The 18,526-nt window shown below is 47.9% G+C and overlaps 1 protein-coding gene across 1 annotated transcript in view; it reads left to right on the plus strand.

Annotated features, from left to right (window-relative positions):
- The window catches only part of LOC144484439 (uncharacterized), a 48,527-nt gene that overhangs the window by 7,478 nt on the left and 22,523 nt on the right, over window positions 1-18,526 (plus strand). The window contains 3 exon segments of the mRNA XM_078202971.1: window positions 2,155-2,372; window positions 2,738-2,759; window positions 12,391-13,203. Coding sequence (XP_078059097.1) covers window positions 2,155-2,372; window positions 2,738-2,759; window positions 12,391-13,203 — 1,053 coding nt within the window.

Raw genomic sequence — 18,526 nt, forward strand, 5'->3', positions numbered from 1 at the left:
ACTAACCTGGAACCCAGCTCATTATGGGCTGGGAGTGTTTGGTGGGGCAATGCAGATGGAGTTTTTCTTATCTAAAATGTTCCTCCTCTCTGACACTGATCTGGCACATAATGGGAGTTTTCCTTTGTACCTAGCTTGGGCAGTGCTTCCCCTGCGAGTTTTTCACAGGATGATTTGGAGAGAACTTTCCTCTGTACCTTAGATGGGTTGTACATACCTCAGGAGTGTTTGATGGGAAAGTGTAGAGGGAGCCTTGCACTGTCCCTCAAGTGTGGCAATTGCCCTGCATGATTTCTACTTCACAATATGTGCATTAAATTTTGATTTGATTTATTGTCAAATGTATTGGGATCCACTGAAAAGTATTGTTTCTTGCACGCTATACAGACAAAGCATACCTTTCATGGAGTACATGGGGAGAAGGAAAGGATAGGGTGCAGGTACAGGTAGGGTGAAGAGAAAGATCAGCTTAATATATGATATGACCATTCAAACATGACAGTCGGAAGAAGTTGTTCTTGAGTCGTTTGGTACATGTTTTCAGACCATAGAACCATAGAACATTAAAGCACAGAAACAGGCCTTTTGGCCCTTCTTGGCTGTGCTGAACCATTTTTTTGCCTCATCCCACTGACCTGCACTTGGACCACACCCCTCTCATCCATGAACCCGTCCAAGTTTTTCTTAAATGTTAAAAGCACTTACCACTTTATCCGGCAGCTCATTCCAGACTCCCATCACTCTCTGCGTGAAGAAGCCCCCCCTAATATTCCCTTTAAACTTTTCTCCTTTCACCCTTAACCCACGCCCTCTGGTTTTTTTCTCCCCTAGCCTCAGTGGAAAAAGCCTGCTCGCATTCACTCTATCTATACCCATCAAAATCTTATACACCTCTATCAAATCTCCCCTCAATCTTCTATGCTCCAGGGAATAAAGTCCTAACCTATTCAACTTTTCTCTGTAACTCAGTTTCTCAAGTCCCGGCGACATCTTTGTGAACCTTCTCTGCACTCTTTCAACCTTATTAATATCCTTCCTGTAATTAGGTGACCAAAACTGCACACAATACTCTAAATTCGGCCTCACCAATGTCTTATACAACCTCACCATGACACTCCAACTCTCATACTCGATACTTTGATTTATAAAGGCCAATGTACCAAAAGCACTCTTTATGACCCTATCTACCTGTGGCGCCACTTTTAGGAAATTATGTATCTGTATTCCCAGATCCCTCTGTTCTACTGCACTCTTCAGTGCCGACCATTTACCTTGTATGTTCTACCTTGGTTTGTCCTTCCAAAGTGCAATACCTCACACTTGGTCTGGCCAACATGTGACTCCAAAGCCACAACAATGTGGTTGACTCTCAACTGCCCTCCAATGGCAACTAGGGATGGGTAATAAATGCTGGCCAGCCAGCGACATCCATGTCCCATAAATGAATAAAAAGAATTCAATTGAACAGCTTGGTGGGCTGAATTTCTAACTATTTCTTACGATCTGTCAGGAACATGAAATGGTGAGTGTCGATCAGCATTAATGAGCACCTTCAGGGGAATTGGGTAGTGTATATTAAAGTTTAAAGTTTATTTAATAGTCACAAGTAAGGCTTATATTAACACTGCAATGAAGTTAGTGTGAAATTCCCCTAGTTGTCACACTCCGGCACCTGTTCGGGTCAATGCACCTAACCAGCACGTCTTTCAGAATGTGGGAGGAAACTCATGCAGACACGGGGAGAACGTGCAAACTCCACACACACAGTGACCCAAGCCGGAAATCGAACCCGGGTCCCTGGAGCTGTGAGGCAGCAGTGCTAACCACTGTGTCACCATGCTGCAGAATGCTAAATGGAATGAGAGAGAGAGTGTATGTGTGAGGGGCGTGGGTGGAAATTTAAAGAATGTTCCATAGAAACTACAATTGTCTGTTTTGAATTTCTATCATGTGCTGACAGTGATGATTTTATTGGAAGGAGAGGTTTTGAAAATGGAAATCTCAAAAGAGTCACTTGATTCATAAGGACGTGAAAATCATCAGCCTTTTTAACATCAGTGTGAGTGGAAAAGCACTGAGATTCACACACCCGTATCAGAGTGTTCCAGTGCACTGATTGTGGAGAGACACAAGGACTCCGACACCATGGAGAAACCATGGAAATGTGGAGACTGTGGGAAGGGATTCAGAGCCCCATCTGAGGTAGAATCTCATCGACACAGTCACACCGGGGAGAGACCGTTCATATGCTCCACTTGTGGGAAGGGATTCAATCATTCATCGAATCTGCTGAGACACCAGTGAATTCACGCTGAGGAGAGGCTAGTCACCTGCTCACAGTGTGGGAAGGGAGTCAGAGATTCATCCATCCTGTGGGGGGGGGGGAAAGAGCAGGGGGGGGAAGAGAAAGAGAGAAAGATTGAGAGAGAAAGAATCCAAACCCTGTAATCACTTGTGAACTTGCTGGTGTCTCTGCAGGTTGGATGACCGATTGAATCCCTTCCCACACACAAAGCAGGTCTCTCCCCGGTGTGAACTCGCTGGTGTCTCCGCCGTGTGGATGACCTCCTAAACCTCTTTGAGCAGTGAGAGCAGCTAAACGGTCTCTCGTCAGTGTGAATGGGTTGGTGGACCATCAGTTCCCGAGAGCTTTTGAAGCCACTCCCACAGTCAGAGCATTGAAAGGGTCTGTCTTGGGTGTGAGTGACCTTGTGGCTCAACAGGTTGGGCAACTGAGTGAATCCCTTCCCACACACAGAGCAGGTGAATGGCCTCTTCCCGGTGTGAACTGCCTGGTGTAATTGTAAATGGGATAACTGAGTGAATCCCTTCCCACACACACAGCAGGTGAATGTTCTCTCCCCAGTGTGACTGCGCCGATGAGTTTCCAGTGCAGATGGGAACCTGAATCCTTTCCCACAGTCCCCACATTTACACAGTTTCTCCATGGTGCGGGTGTCCTTGTGACTCTCCAGGTTTGACAATCAGTTCAATTACAACATAACATGGGTGCGGTCTCTCTGCTGCAATGTATTTTCAGGCTGTTTAACTGGTTAAAGTTCTTTCCACAGTCACTCAGGTGTGTGCATGTTTCAGTGTGTGTGTGTCTCGGTGCTTTTCCAGTCACACTGATGTTTAAAATCTCCTGAAGCAGACAGAGCAGAGAAACATTTCCATTCTAGATTCAAATGTCGATGATATTCAGGTCCCAATGAACTGAGTGACTATGTTAGATTTTGATGTGAAGTTTGGTTTGATATTCGTCTTTAAATCTTCACCTTCTGATATCCTGCAAAAGGAATTTGCAAAAGTCATCAGTGTCAGTACAACATAGAAATTCAGAACAGACAATTCTAATTTCTATGGAGCATTCTTTTCTCTCTCATTTCCCAAAGTCTTCCCCTGGAGGGCAGCCTAAGACACAAAACATCGATGGTGGAGAACACCCGATATTGCGCAATTTGATTAACCATGTCAGATATGCGGGGAAGGGGGTACGCGTCCAGCTGCCTGTATCGGTTAATAGTCTGACTGTAGTCAATGACCATTCGATGTTTCTCTCCAGTTTTAACAACTACTACTTGGGCTCTCCAGGGGCTGGTACTGGCCTCAATGATCCCCTCCCCTAGGAGCCGTTGCACTTCGGACCTGATAAAAGCTCTGTCTCCAGCACTGTACCGTCTGTTCTTGGTGGCGATGGGCTTGCAATCGGGGGTGAGATTTTCAAACAGTGAGGGAGGGGCGACTTTAAGGGTCAAGAGGCTGCAGGTGGTACGCGGTGGGCGATCGAAGAACTGCTGATTGCAAACGGAGAGCGGGGGGAAAGGCCCATTATACTCCATGGTGACACTCTTAAGGTGACTCAGGAAATCTAGCCCCAGGAGTACGGCAGCGCAGAGTTGTGGCAGCACGAAGAGCCTGAAATTTTTGTACACTGTGCCCCGTACAGTCAGGGTCGCCACGCAGTACCCAAGGACATCCACCGAGTGGGACTTTGAAGCCATGGAGATCGTTTGCTTCACTGGCAGAACTGAAAGGGCATAGTGACTCACTGTGTTAGGGTGAATAAAGCTCTCCGTACTCCGACAGTCAAACAAACAGTTTGTAATGTGACCGTTTACCTCGATGTCCATCATGGACCTGGCGAGTTGGTGAGGCCTGGATTGGTCCAGCGTAATCGAAGCCACCGTTGGATTTTGCGAGTAGTCGCACGCGGCTGATGACGTCCAAGATGGCGGCCCACACGCGGTCGATGGCATCCAAGATGGCGGCCCACACGCGGCTGATGGCATCCAAGATGGCAGCCCGCACGGCTCACACATGGCTACCGGCGTCCAAGATGGTGGCCCCCTCGGGTCACACGTGGCGCTACTGGGCTTGGAGGTCGATTTTGCTCTGCATACCTTCACGTAATGGCCCTTCTTTCCACACCCGGAGCAGATCGCATCCTTCGCTGGGCGGCATTGTCAGGGTGCTTCCCCAGGCCACAGAAGTAGCACTTCGGGCCTCCGGAGACTGCCGCAGCGGTCGGGTCATTGGTGGCACGTGGCGTGGCATAGGCCTGCGGCCCTCCCGAGTACAGAGGTGGCGGCGGCTGCGGTGTGCACGATGCGCCCCCGTGGTCGGGGGTGTGGACCTCGAGATTACGGGAGGCCACCTCTAACGAGTCGGCAAGTGCCACAATCTTTTGTAGGTGCAGCCCATCCTGTTCCAGCAGTCGTTGTCAGATATAGTTTGACCTGATACCTGTGACATAGGCATCTCTGATTAAGTCCTCAGTGTTTTGGGCGGCTGTTACGGTCATGCAGTTGCAGGCCCTGCCAATGCTCGCAACGCACGCAGGAATTGATCACCCGATTCTCCTGGCTGTTGTCTGCAAGTAGCCAGAAGATGTCTGGCGTAGATTTCATTAGACTGTTTGTTGTACTGGCCTTTTAAAAGTTCAATCGCATCCTTGTAAGTTTCAGCGTCTCTAATCATCGAGAATACTTGATCGCTTACCCAGGCGTGGAGCACGTGTAGCTTGTCGGTGTCGGTCCGGACGACGGAGGAGGAGGTGAGGAAAGTTTTGAAACAGCGCAGCCAGTGATCTAAGCTGTTAGAGGCTCTGACAGCTTGAGGGTCCAGTTCGAGTTTGTCAGGTTTTAGTATCAGCTCCATCCCAAAACTTTTGCGAATAAAATTGATGCACCATCAATCGAGCAAAGACTAGTTTGTATGCAAGAACAAATAGGCTTTTATTAGCAAAAGACTTGGAGCACACTCATGCCGATGAACTGGTCCGTCCAGAGACTGAGGCAGGGGGGTGGGGAGCAGTCGCCTTTATACCTGGACCGGGGGGGGAGGAGTCTCAGGTAGGGCCGGCAGGGATGTGTCCAGGCATGTCACATGTACAGGTAATAAGCTAACGGTGGTTTACCACAGCAAGTCAGAACAGTTAAGGCTATGGGCCAGGTGCTGGTAAATGGGATTAGGTGGGAAGTCAGGCATTTCTTGCGTGTCGGTGCAGATTCGATGGGCTGAAGGGCCTCTTCTGCACTGCACGGTTCTATGCTGAGGCAATTCAGTTAGTTGGAGAGACTGGAGCAGCTGAAATTTCTCTCTTTAGATCAGCCAGACATCAGGGCTTGGAATGGGGCCATTCGGACCACTGATTCAATGCTGGCTCTCTGCAGAGCAAACCCTTACCCCGTTCTATAGACAGATCCATGCTCACTGCTTCCTGTCCTGGATGAGCAGAAACTGATCGCCAAGTTCCGCACACATGAGGACAGCCTCAACCGGGATCTTGGGTTCATGTCACACTATCTGTAACCCCCACAGCTTGTCTGGACTTGCAGAATCTCACTGGCTGTCCTGTCTGGAAACAATACACATCTCTTTAACCTGTGCTTAATGCTCCCTCCATTCACATTGTTTGTACCTTTAAGACTTGATGATCTGTAAAGACTGCATTCCAATCATTATTCTGTAAATTGAGTTTGTGTCTCTGTATGCCCTGTTTGTGAGTATTTCTCCACTCCACCTGATGATGGGGCAGCGCTCCGAAAGCGAGTGGTATTTGCTACCAAATAAACCTGTTGGACTTTAACCTGGTGTTGTGAGACTTCTTACTCCTGTCCTGGACACAGAGAGCTGGAAATCTCCATGCAGGCGGCCAGATGTCTATCTGACTGGACTAACAATGTGTGGAATGTACAGACTGGGGGAACAATGGGTGGGGGCGGGGCTCCCGGGTCCGCGCGCCTGAACCTGGAGATGTCACCGCGGAGCAGAGTGATTGCTATTGGCTGATTGAGGCAGGGCTCCATTGTGCCGTCACAATTGTGCTCATTGATCCACTGGAGCAAGCTGAGAGGGGTGATTGAAAGCAGCAGTGCTGGTAAGAGATTAATTGGATTAATTGAATTGTTTATTTATTTAATTAGTCAGCTAGTGTGTGTATTTTTTTGGCCTTTCCTTTAACAGCAGTTTTTCAAGTTTAAAGTGAAAACTAGAAGTGGGCAGCAAAGGAGTCTGGGAAGGGTTTTTATTTTAACTTTAAAAGTCAGTTACCTGGGAGGTTCCCCCTCATTGATCCACTGGAGCAAGCTGAGAGGGGTGATTGAAAGCAGCAGTGCTGGTAAGAGATTAATTGGATTAATTGAATTGTTTATTTATTTAATTAGTCAGCTAGTGTGTGTATTTTTTTGGCCTTTACTTTAACAGCAGTTTTTCAAGTTTAAAGTGAAAACTAGAAGTGGGCAGCAAAGGAGTCTGGGAAGGGTTTTTTAAGCGCGTGAAGTATAAAAGGTAGGCTGCAGTATACAGCGGGCAGCGTCGGGAGCGGGCAGTGGAGTGTGTGGGAAGCAGAGTGTGAGCTATAAGACTTTGGCTCACAGGGCTTGAGTGTGTGGGAAGCAGAGTGTGAGCTATAAGACTTTGGCTCACAGGGCTTGAGTGTGTGGGAAGCAGAGTGTGAGCTATAAGACTTTGGCTCACAGGGCTTGAGTGTGTGGGAAGCAGAGTGTGAGCTATAAGACTTTGGCTCACAGGGCTTGAGTGTGTGGGAAGCAGAGTGTGAGCTATAAGACTTTGGCTCACAGGGCTTAGGCTGAAAGGGCGAGCAGGGGTGAGTTGAATTCATTTTTGCACTTTCTACCTGGTACTGGCAAGGTATCTCGAGGGGATGGGTGTGCAGGCAGTGCAATGTTCCTCTTGCACTATGTTTGAGGTGAGGGACGACGACAGTGTCCCTGCTGATTACACCTGTGGGAAGTGCACCCATCTGCAGCTCCTCCAAAACCGTGTTAGGGAACTGGAGCTGGAGTTGGATGAACTTAGGATCATCAGGGACGCAGAGATGGCCATAGACACAAGCTTTAGGAATACAGTTACTCCGAGGATTGAAAACAGATGGGTGACGGTGAGAGGGGCTGGGAGGAAGCAGTCCGTGCAGGGATCCCCGGTGGTCGTTCCCCTTAGCAACAAGTATTCCGCTTTGGATACGGTTGAGGGGGATGACATACCAGTGGGGAGCCGCAGTGAGAGGATCTCCAGCACTGTGTCCGTCTCTGTGGCTCGGGAGGGAAAGGGGGAGAGCGGGAGGGCGATAGTTATTGGGGACTCGTTAGTTAGAGGGATAGATAGGAGGTTCTGTGGCAGCAAAAGAGACTCACGGATGGTATGTTGCCTACCGGATGCCAAGGTCCGTGATGTCTCAGACCGTGTTTTCCAGATTCTGAAGGGGGAGGGGAAACAGTCACAAGTCGTGGTGCACATTGGTACCAATGACATAGGTAAGAGAAGGGACGGGGATTTAAAGCAGGAATTTCTGGAGCTGGGCTGGAAGCTGAGAGCCAAGACGAAACATGTGGTCATCTCTGGTACGTTGCCGGTACCACCTGATAGCGAGTTGAGGAACAGGGAGAGAGTGCAGTTAAATATGTGGTTGCAGGGATGGTGTAGGAGGGAGGGTTTCAGATACATGGATAATTGGAACACGTTCTGGGGAAGGTGGGACCTGTACAAACAGGACGGGGTGCACCTGAACCAGAGGGGCACCAATATCCTCGGAGGGAAATTTGTTACGGCTCTTCAGGGGGGTTTAAACTAATTTGTCAGGGGAGTGGGAAAGGGAGTTGTAGTCCAGAAGTCAGTGAGGGTGGTGAGGTATTGGGGAAGGTATCAGGGTCAAGGGTGGGTACTGGTAGACAGGAAGGTGGGTTGAAGTGTGTCTACTTCAATGCAAGGAGCATCCGGAACAAGGTAGATGAACTTGGGGCGTGGATTGGTACTTGGGACTACGATGTTGTGGCCATTACGGAGACGTGGGTAGAACAAGGACAGGAATGGTTGTTGGACGTTCCGGGGTATAGATGTTTCACTAAGTGTAGGGAAGCTGGTAAAAGAGGTGGAGGAGTGGCATTGTTAATCAAGGATAGTTTAACGGCTGCGGAAAGGCACTTCGTGGGGGATCTGCACACTGAGGTAATATGGGCTGAAGTTAGAAATAGGAAAGGAGCGGTCACATTGCTAGGAGTTTACTATAGGCCCCCAAATAGTAATAGAGATGTGGAGGAAGAAATTGCTAAGCAGATTATGGATATGTGTGGGGGTCACAGGGTAGTTGTCATGGGGGACTTTAACTTTCCAAATATTGATTGGAACCTTTGTAGGTCAAATAGTTTGGATGGGGCAGTTTTTGTGCAGTGTGTGCGGGAGGGTTTCCTGACACAATATGTGGATGGGCCGACTAGAGGTGAGGCCACATTGGATTTGGTACTGGGAAATGAACCGGGCCAAGTGTTAGATTTGGTTGTGGGAGAGCAATTTGGAGATAGTGACCACAATTCGGTGTCTTTTGTTATTGCAATGGAGAGGGATAGGGCCGTACGGCAGGGCAAGGTTTACAATTGGGGGAGGGGTAATTATGATGCGATTAGGCAAGAATTAGGGGGCATAAGTTGGGAACAGAAACTGTCAGAGAAAGGAACTAATGAAAAGTGGAATTTTTTCAAGGAACAAATACTGGATGTCCTTGATAGGTATGTTCCTGTCAGGCAGGGAGGAAATGGCCGAGTGAGGGAACCATGGTTCACAAAAGAGGTGGAATGTCTTGTGAAAAGGAAGAGGGAAGCTTATGTAGGGATGAGGAAACAAGGTTCAGATGGCTCGATTGAGGGTTACAAGTTAGCAAGGAATGAGCTGAAAAAGGGGCTTAGGAGAGCTAGGAGGGGACATGAGAAGTCCTTGGCGGGTCGGATCAAGGAAAACCCCAAGGCTTTTTACTCTTATGTGAGGAATAAAAGAATGACCAGGGTGAGGTTAGGGCCGGTCAAGGACAGTAGTGGGAACTTGTGTATGGAGTCAGTAGAGATAGGCGAGGTGATGAATGAATACTTTTCTTCAGTGTTCACCAAGGAGAGGGGCCATGTTTTTGAGGAAGAGAAGGTGTTACAGGCTAATAGGCTGGAGGAAATAGATGTTCGGAGGGAGGATGTCTTGGCAGTTTTGAATAAACTGAAGGTCGATAAGTCCCCTGGGCCTGATGAAATGTATCCTAGGATTCTTTGGGAGGCAAGGGATGAGATTGCAGAGCCTTTGGCGTTGATCTTTGGGTCCTCGCTGTCCACGGGGATGGTGCCAGAGGACTGGAGAATGGCGAATGTTGTTCCTCTGTTTAAGAAAGGGAATAGAAATGACCCTGGTAATTATAGACCGGTTAGTCTTACTTCGGTGGTTGGTAAATTGATGGAAAGGGTCCTTAGGGATGGGATTTACGACCATTTAGAAAGATGCGGATTAATCCGAGATAGTCAGCACGGATTCGTGAAGGGCAAGTCGTGCCTCACAAATTTGATAGAATTTTTTGAGGAGGTAACTAAGTGTGTTGATGAAGGTAGGGCAGTTGATGTCATATACATGGATTTTAGTAAGGCGTTTGATAAGGTCCCCCATGGTCGGCTTATGATGAAAGTGAGGAGGTGTGGGATAGAGGGAAAGTTGGCCGATTGGATAGGCAACTGGCTGTCTGACCGAAGACAGAGGGTGGTGGTCGATGGAAAATTTTCGGATTGGAGGCAGGTTGCTAGCGGTGTGCCGCAGGGATCAGTGCTTGGTCCTCTGCTCTTTGTGATTTTTATTAATTACTTAGAGGAGGGGGCTGAAGGGTGGATCAGTAAATTTGCTGATGACACCAAGATTGGTGGAGTAGTGGATGAGGAGGAGGGCTGTTGTAGGCTGCAAAGAGACATAGATAGGATGCAAAGCTGGGCTGAAAAATGGCAAATGGAGTTTAACCCTGATAAATGTGAGGTGATTCATTTTGGTAGGACAAATTTAAATGTGGATTACAGGGTCAAAGGTAGGGTTCTGAAGACTGTGGAGGAACAGAGAGATCTTGGGGTCCATATCCACAGATCTCTAAAGGTTGCCAGTCAAGTGGATAGAGCTGTGAAGAAGGCCTATAGTGTGTTAGCTTTTATTAACAGGGGGTTGGAGTTTAAGAGCCGTGGGGTTATGCTGCAACTGTACAGGACCTTGGTGAGACCACATTTGGAATATTGTGTGCAGTTCTGGTCACCTCACTATAGGAAGGATGTGGAAGCGCTGGAAGGAGTGCAGAGGAGATTTACCAGGATGCTGCCTGGTTTGGAGGGTAGGTCATATGAGGAAAGGTTGAGGGAGCTAGGGCTGTTCTCTCTGGAGCGGAGGAGGCTGAGGGGAGACTTAATAGAGGTGTATAAAATGATGAAGGGGAGAGATAGAGTGAACGTTCAAAGACTATTTCCTCGGGTGGATGGAGCTATTACAAGGGGGCATAACTATAGGGTTCATGGTGGGAGATACAGGACGGATATCAGAGGTAGGTTCTTTACGCAGAGAGTGGTTGGGGTGTGGAATGGACTGCCTGCAGTGATAGTGGAGTCAGACACTTTAGAAACATTTAAGCGGTTATTGGATAGGCACATGGAGCACACCAGGATGATAGGGAGTGGGATAGCTTGATCTTGGTTTCAGATAAAGCTCGGCACAACATCGTGGGCCGAAGGGCCTGTTCTGTGCTGTACTGTTCTCCTGTTCTACAATGACTCAGAGGGGCGTTCCCAGCACACAGTGTCCCATTGGCAGCAATATCACTGGTTACAGAAGCAGCACACTGCGGATTGGACACCAGCTCAGCGCGGCTGGCGGTCAAAGCCCCGCCCACCCCCACGTGGGCTCGGGTTCCGCCCCCTCATTGTCCACATGCGGCAGATTGACCAATGGCAACGCGTGGAGGACCAGATGGGCGCTGGTCCTCCAGCCAATCAGAGTCTGGGACTTGTGTGCATGGCCGCATGGAGCTTCCTCCATTGTTGCCCAGCAAAGCTGCTGCTCCTCTCTCTCTGAATGAAGATTGAGCTTCAGACAGATTAATATTGTACTGTCGCTACCTTAGATATTTCCAGTCATTCATCTCTTGCCTATTAGAGTCATTCGTGTTTGGATTTCTTCTCCACAGGGATCAGTGGAGGTTGAGGGCCATTGAATATATTCCAGGGTGAGTTACACTGATTTTTGATTGATAAAGGTGTCAAGGGTTATGGGAAACAGGTAGGGAAATGGAGAGAAAGTTAAGATGAGGAGGGATTTCCTCACTCAAGTATGTGGTGTAGTTTTGGAATTCTGCACCCCAGAGGACTGTGGAGCCTCAGTCATCGAGAAATTTCAAGCCGGAGATTGATAAGTTTTGAGATATTGAAGACATTGAGTGATCTGGGGGAGAACGTGGGAAATGGTGCTGAGGTAGATCGGCCAATTCTCACTGAATGGTTGTGGCAATTCGATGGGCTGAATGGCCAACTGTTGCTTCTATTTCTTATGATTTCTATGTGCTGGAGTGGAAGCAGTGAGCATGGATCTGTCAATCAGCCTCAATCAGTACCTTCAGGAGAATTGGGAGGGTGAATATTAGATACAGCAGAGTGAGAATGGAGGGAGAGTGAGTGGGATGGAGATTCACGGCTTTTGGGGAATGAGAGAGGAAAGAATGCTCCATAGAAACTAGAATTGTCTGTTCTGAATTTCTGTTCTGACACTGATGACTTTTGTAAACTCGTTTTACAGGATGTTGAAAGAGGAATCACAGGCAGAAATCTCAAAAATCACATCGAGACCCAACAGAATCATATTCCTTGGGAGCTGAATATCATTGGCCTTTGAATCTAGAAGGAGAAATGGTTGTCCGGTCTGTTGATTTGAAAAGATTTCAAACATCAGTGTGACTGGAAAAGCACCAACAGCGTTCCAGTGCACTGACTAAAGAGCTTTAACCAGTTACACAGCCTGAATAAATATCACACCATTCGCAGCTGGGAGAGACGGTACCCGTATTCTGTGTGTGGACGAGGCTTCAACTGAGGCAAGATCACCTGCACCATGGAAAAACCATGGAAATGTGTGGACTGTGGGAAGGGATACGGAGCCCCATCTAAGCTGGAAATTCATCGGCGCAGCCATACTGGGGAGAAGCCATTCATCTGCTCTCAGTGTAAGAAGGGATTTAATTATTTATCCAGCCTACGGATGCACCAGCGAGTTCACACTGGGGAGAGACCATTCACCTGCTCTCAGTGTGGGGAGGGATTCACTCAATTATCCAACCTGCGGACACACCAGCGAGTTCACACTGGGGAGAGACCATTCACCTGCTCTCAGTGTGGGAAGGGATTCACTCGGTCATCCCACCTGCAGACACACCAGCGAGTTCACACTGGGGAGAGGCCATTCACCTGCTCTCAGTGTGGGCAGGAATTCACTCAGTCATCCAACCTGCAGTCACACCAGCGAGTTCACACTGGGGAGAGGCCGTTCACCTGTTCTCAGTGTGGGAAGGGATTCACTCAGTCGTCGCATTTGCGGACACACCAGCGAATTCACACCAGGGAGAGGCCATTCACCTGCTCTCAGTGTGGGAAGGGATTCACTCGGTCAGCCGACCTGCAGAGACACCAGCGAATTCACACCAGGGAGAGGCCGTTCACCTGCCCTCAGTGTGGGAAGGGATTCACTCAGTCAGCCGACCTGCAGAGACACCAGCGAGTTCATACTGGGGAGAAACCATTCACCTGCTCTCAGTGTGGGAAGGGATTCACTCAGTCATCCGACCTGCGGACACACCAGCGAGTTCACACTGGAGAGAGGCCGTTCACCTGCTCTCAGTGTGGGAAGGGATTCACAGTTTCATCCCGGCTGCTGAGACACCAACAAGTTCACGAGTGATTCCAGGGGTTGGATTCTGCTGTTATTGTTTCTGCTCTCAGTTGCATCCAGGATTGCATTTTGTTCATTCTCACAGTTGGTCAATGGGGAGGGTCGGAGGGTTTCTTTCTGCTGGACTGGCTGGTCTCAGCCTCCAGTGGGCTGCTGCTCTTTGAGTCAAATATCACAAGGATCTCAGAGTGACAGAGTGACAGGGTGACAGAGTGACAGGGTGACAAGGTGACAGAGTGACAGGGTGACGGGGTGTCGGGGTGACGGGGTGTCGGGGTGACAGGGTGACAAGGTGACAGAGTGACGGGGTGACGGGGTGACGGGGTGTCGGGGTGACGGGGTGACGGGGTGACAGGGTGACAGGGTGTTAAGTTCAGAAATATTTAGTCAGCAGAAGACAGAGGGTAGCAGTGAAACGATGCGTTTCTGAATGGAGGGCTGTGACTAGTGGCGTCCCTCAGGGATCAGTGCTGGGACCTTTGCTGTTTGTAATATATATAAATGATTTGGAGGAAAATGTTTGTGGACGACACAAAGGTTGTTGGATTTGCGGATAGCGATGAGGACCATCAGAGGATACAGCAGGATATACATCAGTTGGGTGGAGAGATGGCAGATGGAGTTTAATCCGGATAAATGTGAGGTAATGCATGTTGGAAGGTCTAATACAGATAGGAAATATACAGTAAATGGCAGAACCCTGCAGGGTATTGATAGGCAGAGGGACCTGGGTTTACAGGTACACAGGTTACTGAAAGTGGCAACACAGTTGGAGAAGGTAGTGAAGAAGGCATACGGCATGCTTGCCTTCATCGGCTGGGGCATTGAATGTAAAAATTGGCAAATCATGTTGCAGCTTTATAAAACCTTAATTAGGCCACACTTGGAATATAGTGCGGCATAATTATATAGTGCAGCATGAACTCTGTCCATGCCTCTCATAATCTTGTAGACTTCTATCAGGTCACCCCTCAACTCCGCTGTTCCAGTGAGAACAAACCACGTTTCTCCAACCTCTCCTCATAGCTAATGCCCTCCATACCAGGTAACATCCTGGTAAATCTTTTCTGTACCCTCTCCAAAGCCTCCATATCCTTCTGGTAGTGTGGCGACCAGAATTGAACACTATATTCCAAGTGCAGCCTAACTAAGCTTCTATAAAGCTGCAACATGACTTGCCAATTTTTAAACTCAATGCCCCGGCCGATGAAGGCAAGCATGCTGTATGCCTTCTTGACTACCTTCTCCACCTGCATTGCCACTTTCAGTGACCTGTGTACCTGTATACCCAGGTCCCTTGACCTATTTTAAGGGTTCTGCCATTTACTGTATATTTCCTTTTTGGATTAGGCCTTCCAAAATGCATTATCTCACATTTGTCCGGATTAAACTCCATCTGCCACCTCTCCGCCCAAGTCTCCAACTGATCTATATCCTGCTGTATCCTCTGATGGTCCTCACTGCTATCTGGAAATCCACTAACCTTTGTGTCATCTGCAAACTTACGAATCAATCCAGCTACATTTTCCTCCAAATCATTTATATATATATTACAAACAGCAAAGGTCCCAGCACTGATCCCTGAGGGACGCCACTTGTCACAGTCCTCCATTCAGAAATGCACCCTTCCACTGCTACCCTCTGTCTTCTTTGACTGAGCAGTTTTGTATCCACGTAGCCAGCTCACCTCTGATCCCATGCAACTTTACCTTCTGCACCAGTCTGCCACGAGGGACCTTGTCAAAGGCTTTACTGAACTCCATGTAGACAACATCCACTGCCCTATCCTCATCAATCATCTTCGTCACTTCCTCGAAAAACTCGATCAAGTTAGTGAGACATGACCTCCGCTTCACAAAACCATGTTGCCTCTCACTAATACGTCCACTTATTTCCAAGTGGGAATAAATCCTGTCTCGAAGAATCCTATCCAATAATTTCCCTATCACTGATGTAAGGCTCACCGGCCTGTAATTACCTGGATTATTCTTGCTACCCTTCTTAAACAAAGGAACAACATTGGCTATTCTCCAATCCTCTGGGACCTCCCCTGAGACTGATCGCCAAGTTCCGCACACATGAGGACGGCCTCAACCGGGATCTTGGGTTCATGTCACACTATCTGTAACCCCCTACGACTTGCCTGGGCTTGCAAAATCTCACTAACTGTCCTGTCTGGAGACAATACACATCTCTTTAACCTGTGCTTAGTCCTCTCTCCACTCACAGTGTCTGTACCTTTAAGACTTGATTACCTGTAAAGACTCGCATTCCAACCATTATTTTGTAAATTGAGTTTGTGTCTTTATATGCCCTGTTTGTGAACAGAACTCCCACTTATCTGACGAAGGAGCAGCACTCCGAAAGCCCGTGGCTTTTGCTACCAAATAAAGCTGTTGGACTTTCACCTGGTGTTGTGAGACTTCTTACTGTGTGTACCTCCCCTGTAGCCAGTGAGGATACAAAGATTTCTCTCAAGGCCCCAGCAATTTCCTCCCTTGCCTCTCTCAGTATTCTGGGGTATATCCCTTTAGGCCCTGGGGACTTGTCTACCTTAATGTTTCTCAAGAACCCCAATACCTCCTCCTTTTTGATCTCAAGATGACTCGAACTATCTACACATTCTTTCCCAGACTCATCATCCACCAAGTCCTTCTCTTTGGTGAATACTGATGCAAAGTACTCATTTAATACCTCGCCCATTTCAAAGAACAAAGAACAGTACAGCACAGGAAACAGGCCCTTCGGCCCTCCAAGCCTGTGCCGCTCCTTGGTCCAACTAGACCAATCGTTTGTATCCCTCCATTCCCAGGCTGCTCATGTGACTATCCAGGTAAGTCTTAAACGATGTCAGCGTGCCTGCCTCCACCACCCTACTTGGCAGCGCATTCCAGGCCCCCACCACCCTCTGTGTAAAAAACGTCCCTCTGATGTCTGAGTTATACTTCGCCCCTCTCAGCTTGAGCTCGTGATCGTCACCTCCGACCTGGGAAAAAGCTTCCCACTGTTCACCCTATCTATACCCTTCATAATCTTGTATACCTCTATTAGATCTCCCCTCATTCTCCGTCTTTCCAAGGAGAACAACCCCAGTCTACCCAATCTCTCCTCATAGCTAAGACCCTCCATACCAGGCAACATCCTGGTAAACCTTCTCTGCACTCTCTCCAATGCCTCCACGTCCTTCTGGTAGTGCGGCGACCAGAACTGGACACAGTACTCCAAATGTGGCCTAACCAGCGTTCGATACAGCTGCATCATCAGACTCCAGCTTTTATACTCTATACCCCGTCCTATAAAGGCAAGCATACCATATGCCTTCTTCACCACCTTCTCCACCTGTGTTGCCACCTTCAAGGATTTGTGGACTTGCACACCTAGGTCCCTCTGTGTTTCTATACTCCTGATGACTCTGCCATTTATTGTGTAACTCCTCCCTACATTATTTCTTCCAAAATGCATCACTTCGCATTTATCCGGATTAAATTCCATCTGCCACCTCTCCGCACAATTTTCCAGCCTATCTATATCCTGCTGTATTGCCCGACAATGCTCTTCGCTATCCGCAATTCCAGCCATCTTCGTGTCATCCGCAAACTTGCTGATTACACCAGTTACACCTTCTTCCAAATCATTTATATATATCACAAATATATCACAAATTTCCTCTGGCTCCACGCATAGATTCCCTCCCCCGTCCTTGAGTGGGTCAACCCTTTCTCTGGCTACCCTCTTGCTCTTTATATATGTTTAAAAAGTCTTGGGATTTTCCTTAATCCTGTTGGCCAAGGCTTTTTTGTGACCCCTTTTAGCCCTCCTTACTCCTTGCTTAAGTTTCTTTCTACTTTCCTTGTATTCCACACTTGCTTCGTGTGTTCCCAGCTTTCTCTCTTTGACAAATGCTACTTTTTTCTCTTTGACTAGACTCACAACATCTCTCGATATCCAAGGTTCCCAAAACTTGCCATACTTATCCTTCATCCTTACAGGAATGTGCCGGTCCTGAATCCCTATCAACTTACACTCTCCTTATAACTCAAACCATCAAGTCCCGGTAACATCCTGATAAATCTTTTCTGAACTCTTTCTAGTTTAATACTATCCTTTCTATAATAAGGTGACCAGAACTGTACACAGTATTCCAAGTGTGGCCTTACCAGTGTCTTGTACAACTTCAACACGACATCCTAACTCCTGTATTCAATGTTCTGACCAATGAAATCAAGCATGCCGAAAGCTTTCTTCACCACTCTGTCCACCTGTGACTCCACTTCCAAGGAGCTGTGAACCTGTACTCCTCGATCTCTTTGTCCTGTAACTCTCCCCAATGCCCTACCATTAACTGAATAAGTCCTGCCCTGGTTCGATCGACCAAAATGCATCACCTCGCATTTATCTAAATTAAACTCCGTCAGCCATTTGTCAGCCCACTGGCCCAATTGACCGAGATCCTGTTGCAATCCTGGATAACCCTCTTCACTGTCCACTATGCCACCAATCTTGGTGTCATCTGCAAACTTACTCACCAAGCATGCTAAATTCTCATCCAAATCATTAATATAAATGACAAGTAACAGGGGACCCATTACTGATCCCTGAGGCACACCACTGGTCACAGGCCTCCAGTTTGAAAAACAACCCTCTACAACCACCCTCTGGCTTCTGTCATCAAGAAGCCAATTTTGTATCCATTTAGCTACCTCACCCTTGATCCCGTGAGATTTAACCTTATGCAACAACCTACCATGCGGTACCTTGTCAAAGGCTTTGCTAAAGTCCATGTAGACAACATCAACTGCACTGCCCTCATCTACCTTCTTGGTTACCCGTTCAAAAAACTCAATCAAATTTGTGAGACATAATTTTCCACTCACAAAACCATGCTGACTGTCCCTAATCAGTCCTTGCATCACTAAATGCCATTAGATCCTCTCTCTCAAAATACCTTCAAACAACTTACCCAGATGTGAGGCTCACCGGCCTGCAGTTCCCAGGCTTTTCTCTGCAGCCCTTTTTAAACAAAGGCACAACATTTTCCACCCTCCAATCTTCAGGCACCTCACCTGTGATTATTGATGATTCAAATATCTCTGCGAGGGGACCCACAATTTCCTCCCTCGTCTCCCAAAGTGTCCTGGGATACACTTCATCAGATCCCAGGGATTTATCTACCTTGATGCGCTTTAAGATTTCCAGCACCTCCTTCTCTGTGATATGTGCACTCCTCAAGACATCACTATTTATTTCCCCGAGTTCCCTAACATCCATGCTTTTCTCAACAGTAAATACT

The sequence above is a fragment of the Mustelus asterias genome, unplaced genomic scaffold (assembly GCF_964213995.1).
Source record: "Mustelus asterias unplaced genomic scaffold, sMusAst1.hap1.1 HAP1_SCAFFOLD_107, whole genome shotgun sequence".
NCBI lineage: Eukaryota > Metazoa > Chordata > Chondrichthyes > Carcharhiniformes > Triakidae > Mustelus > Mustelus asterias.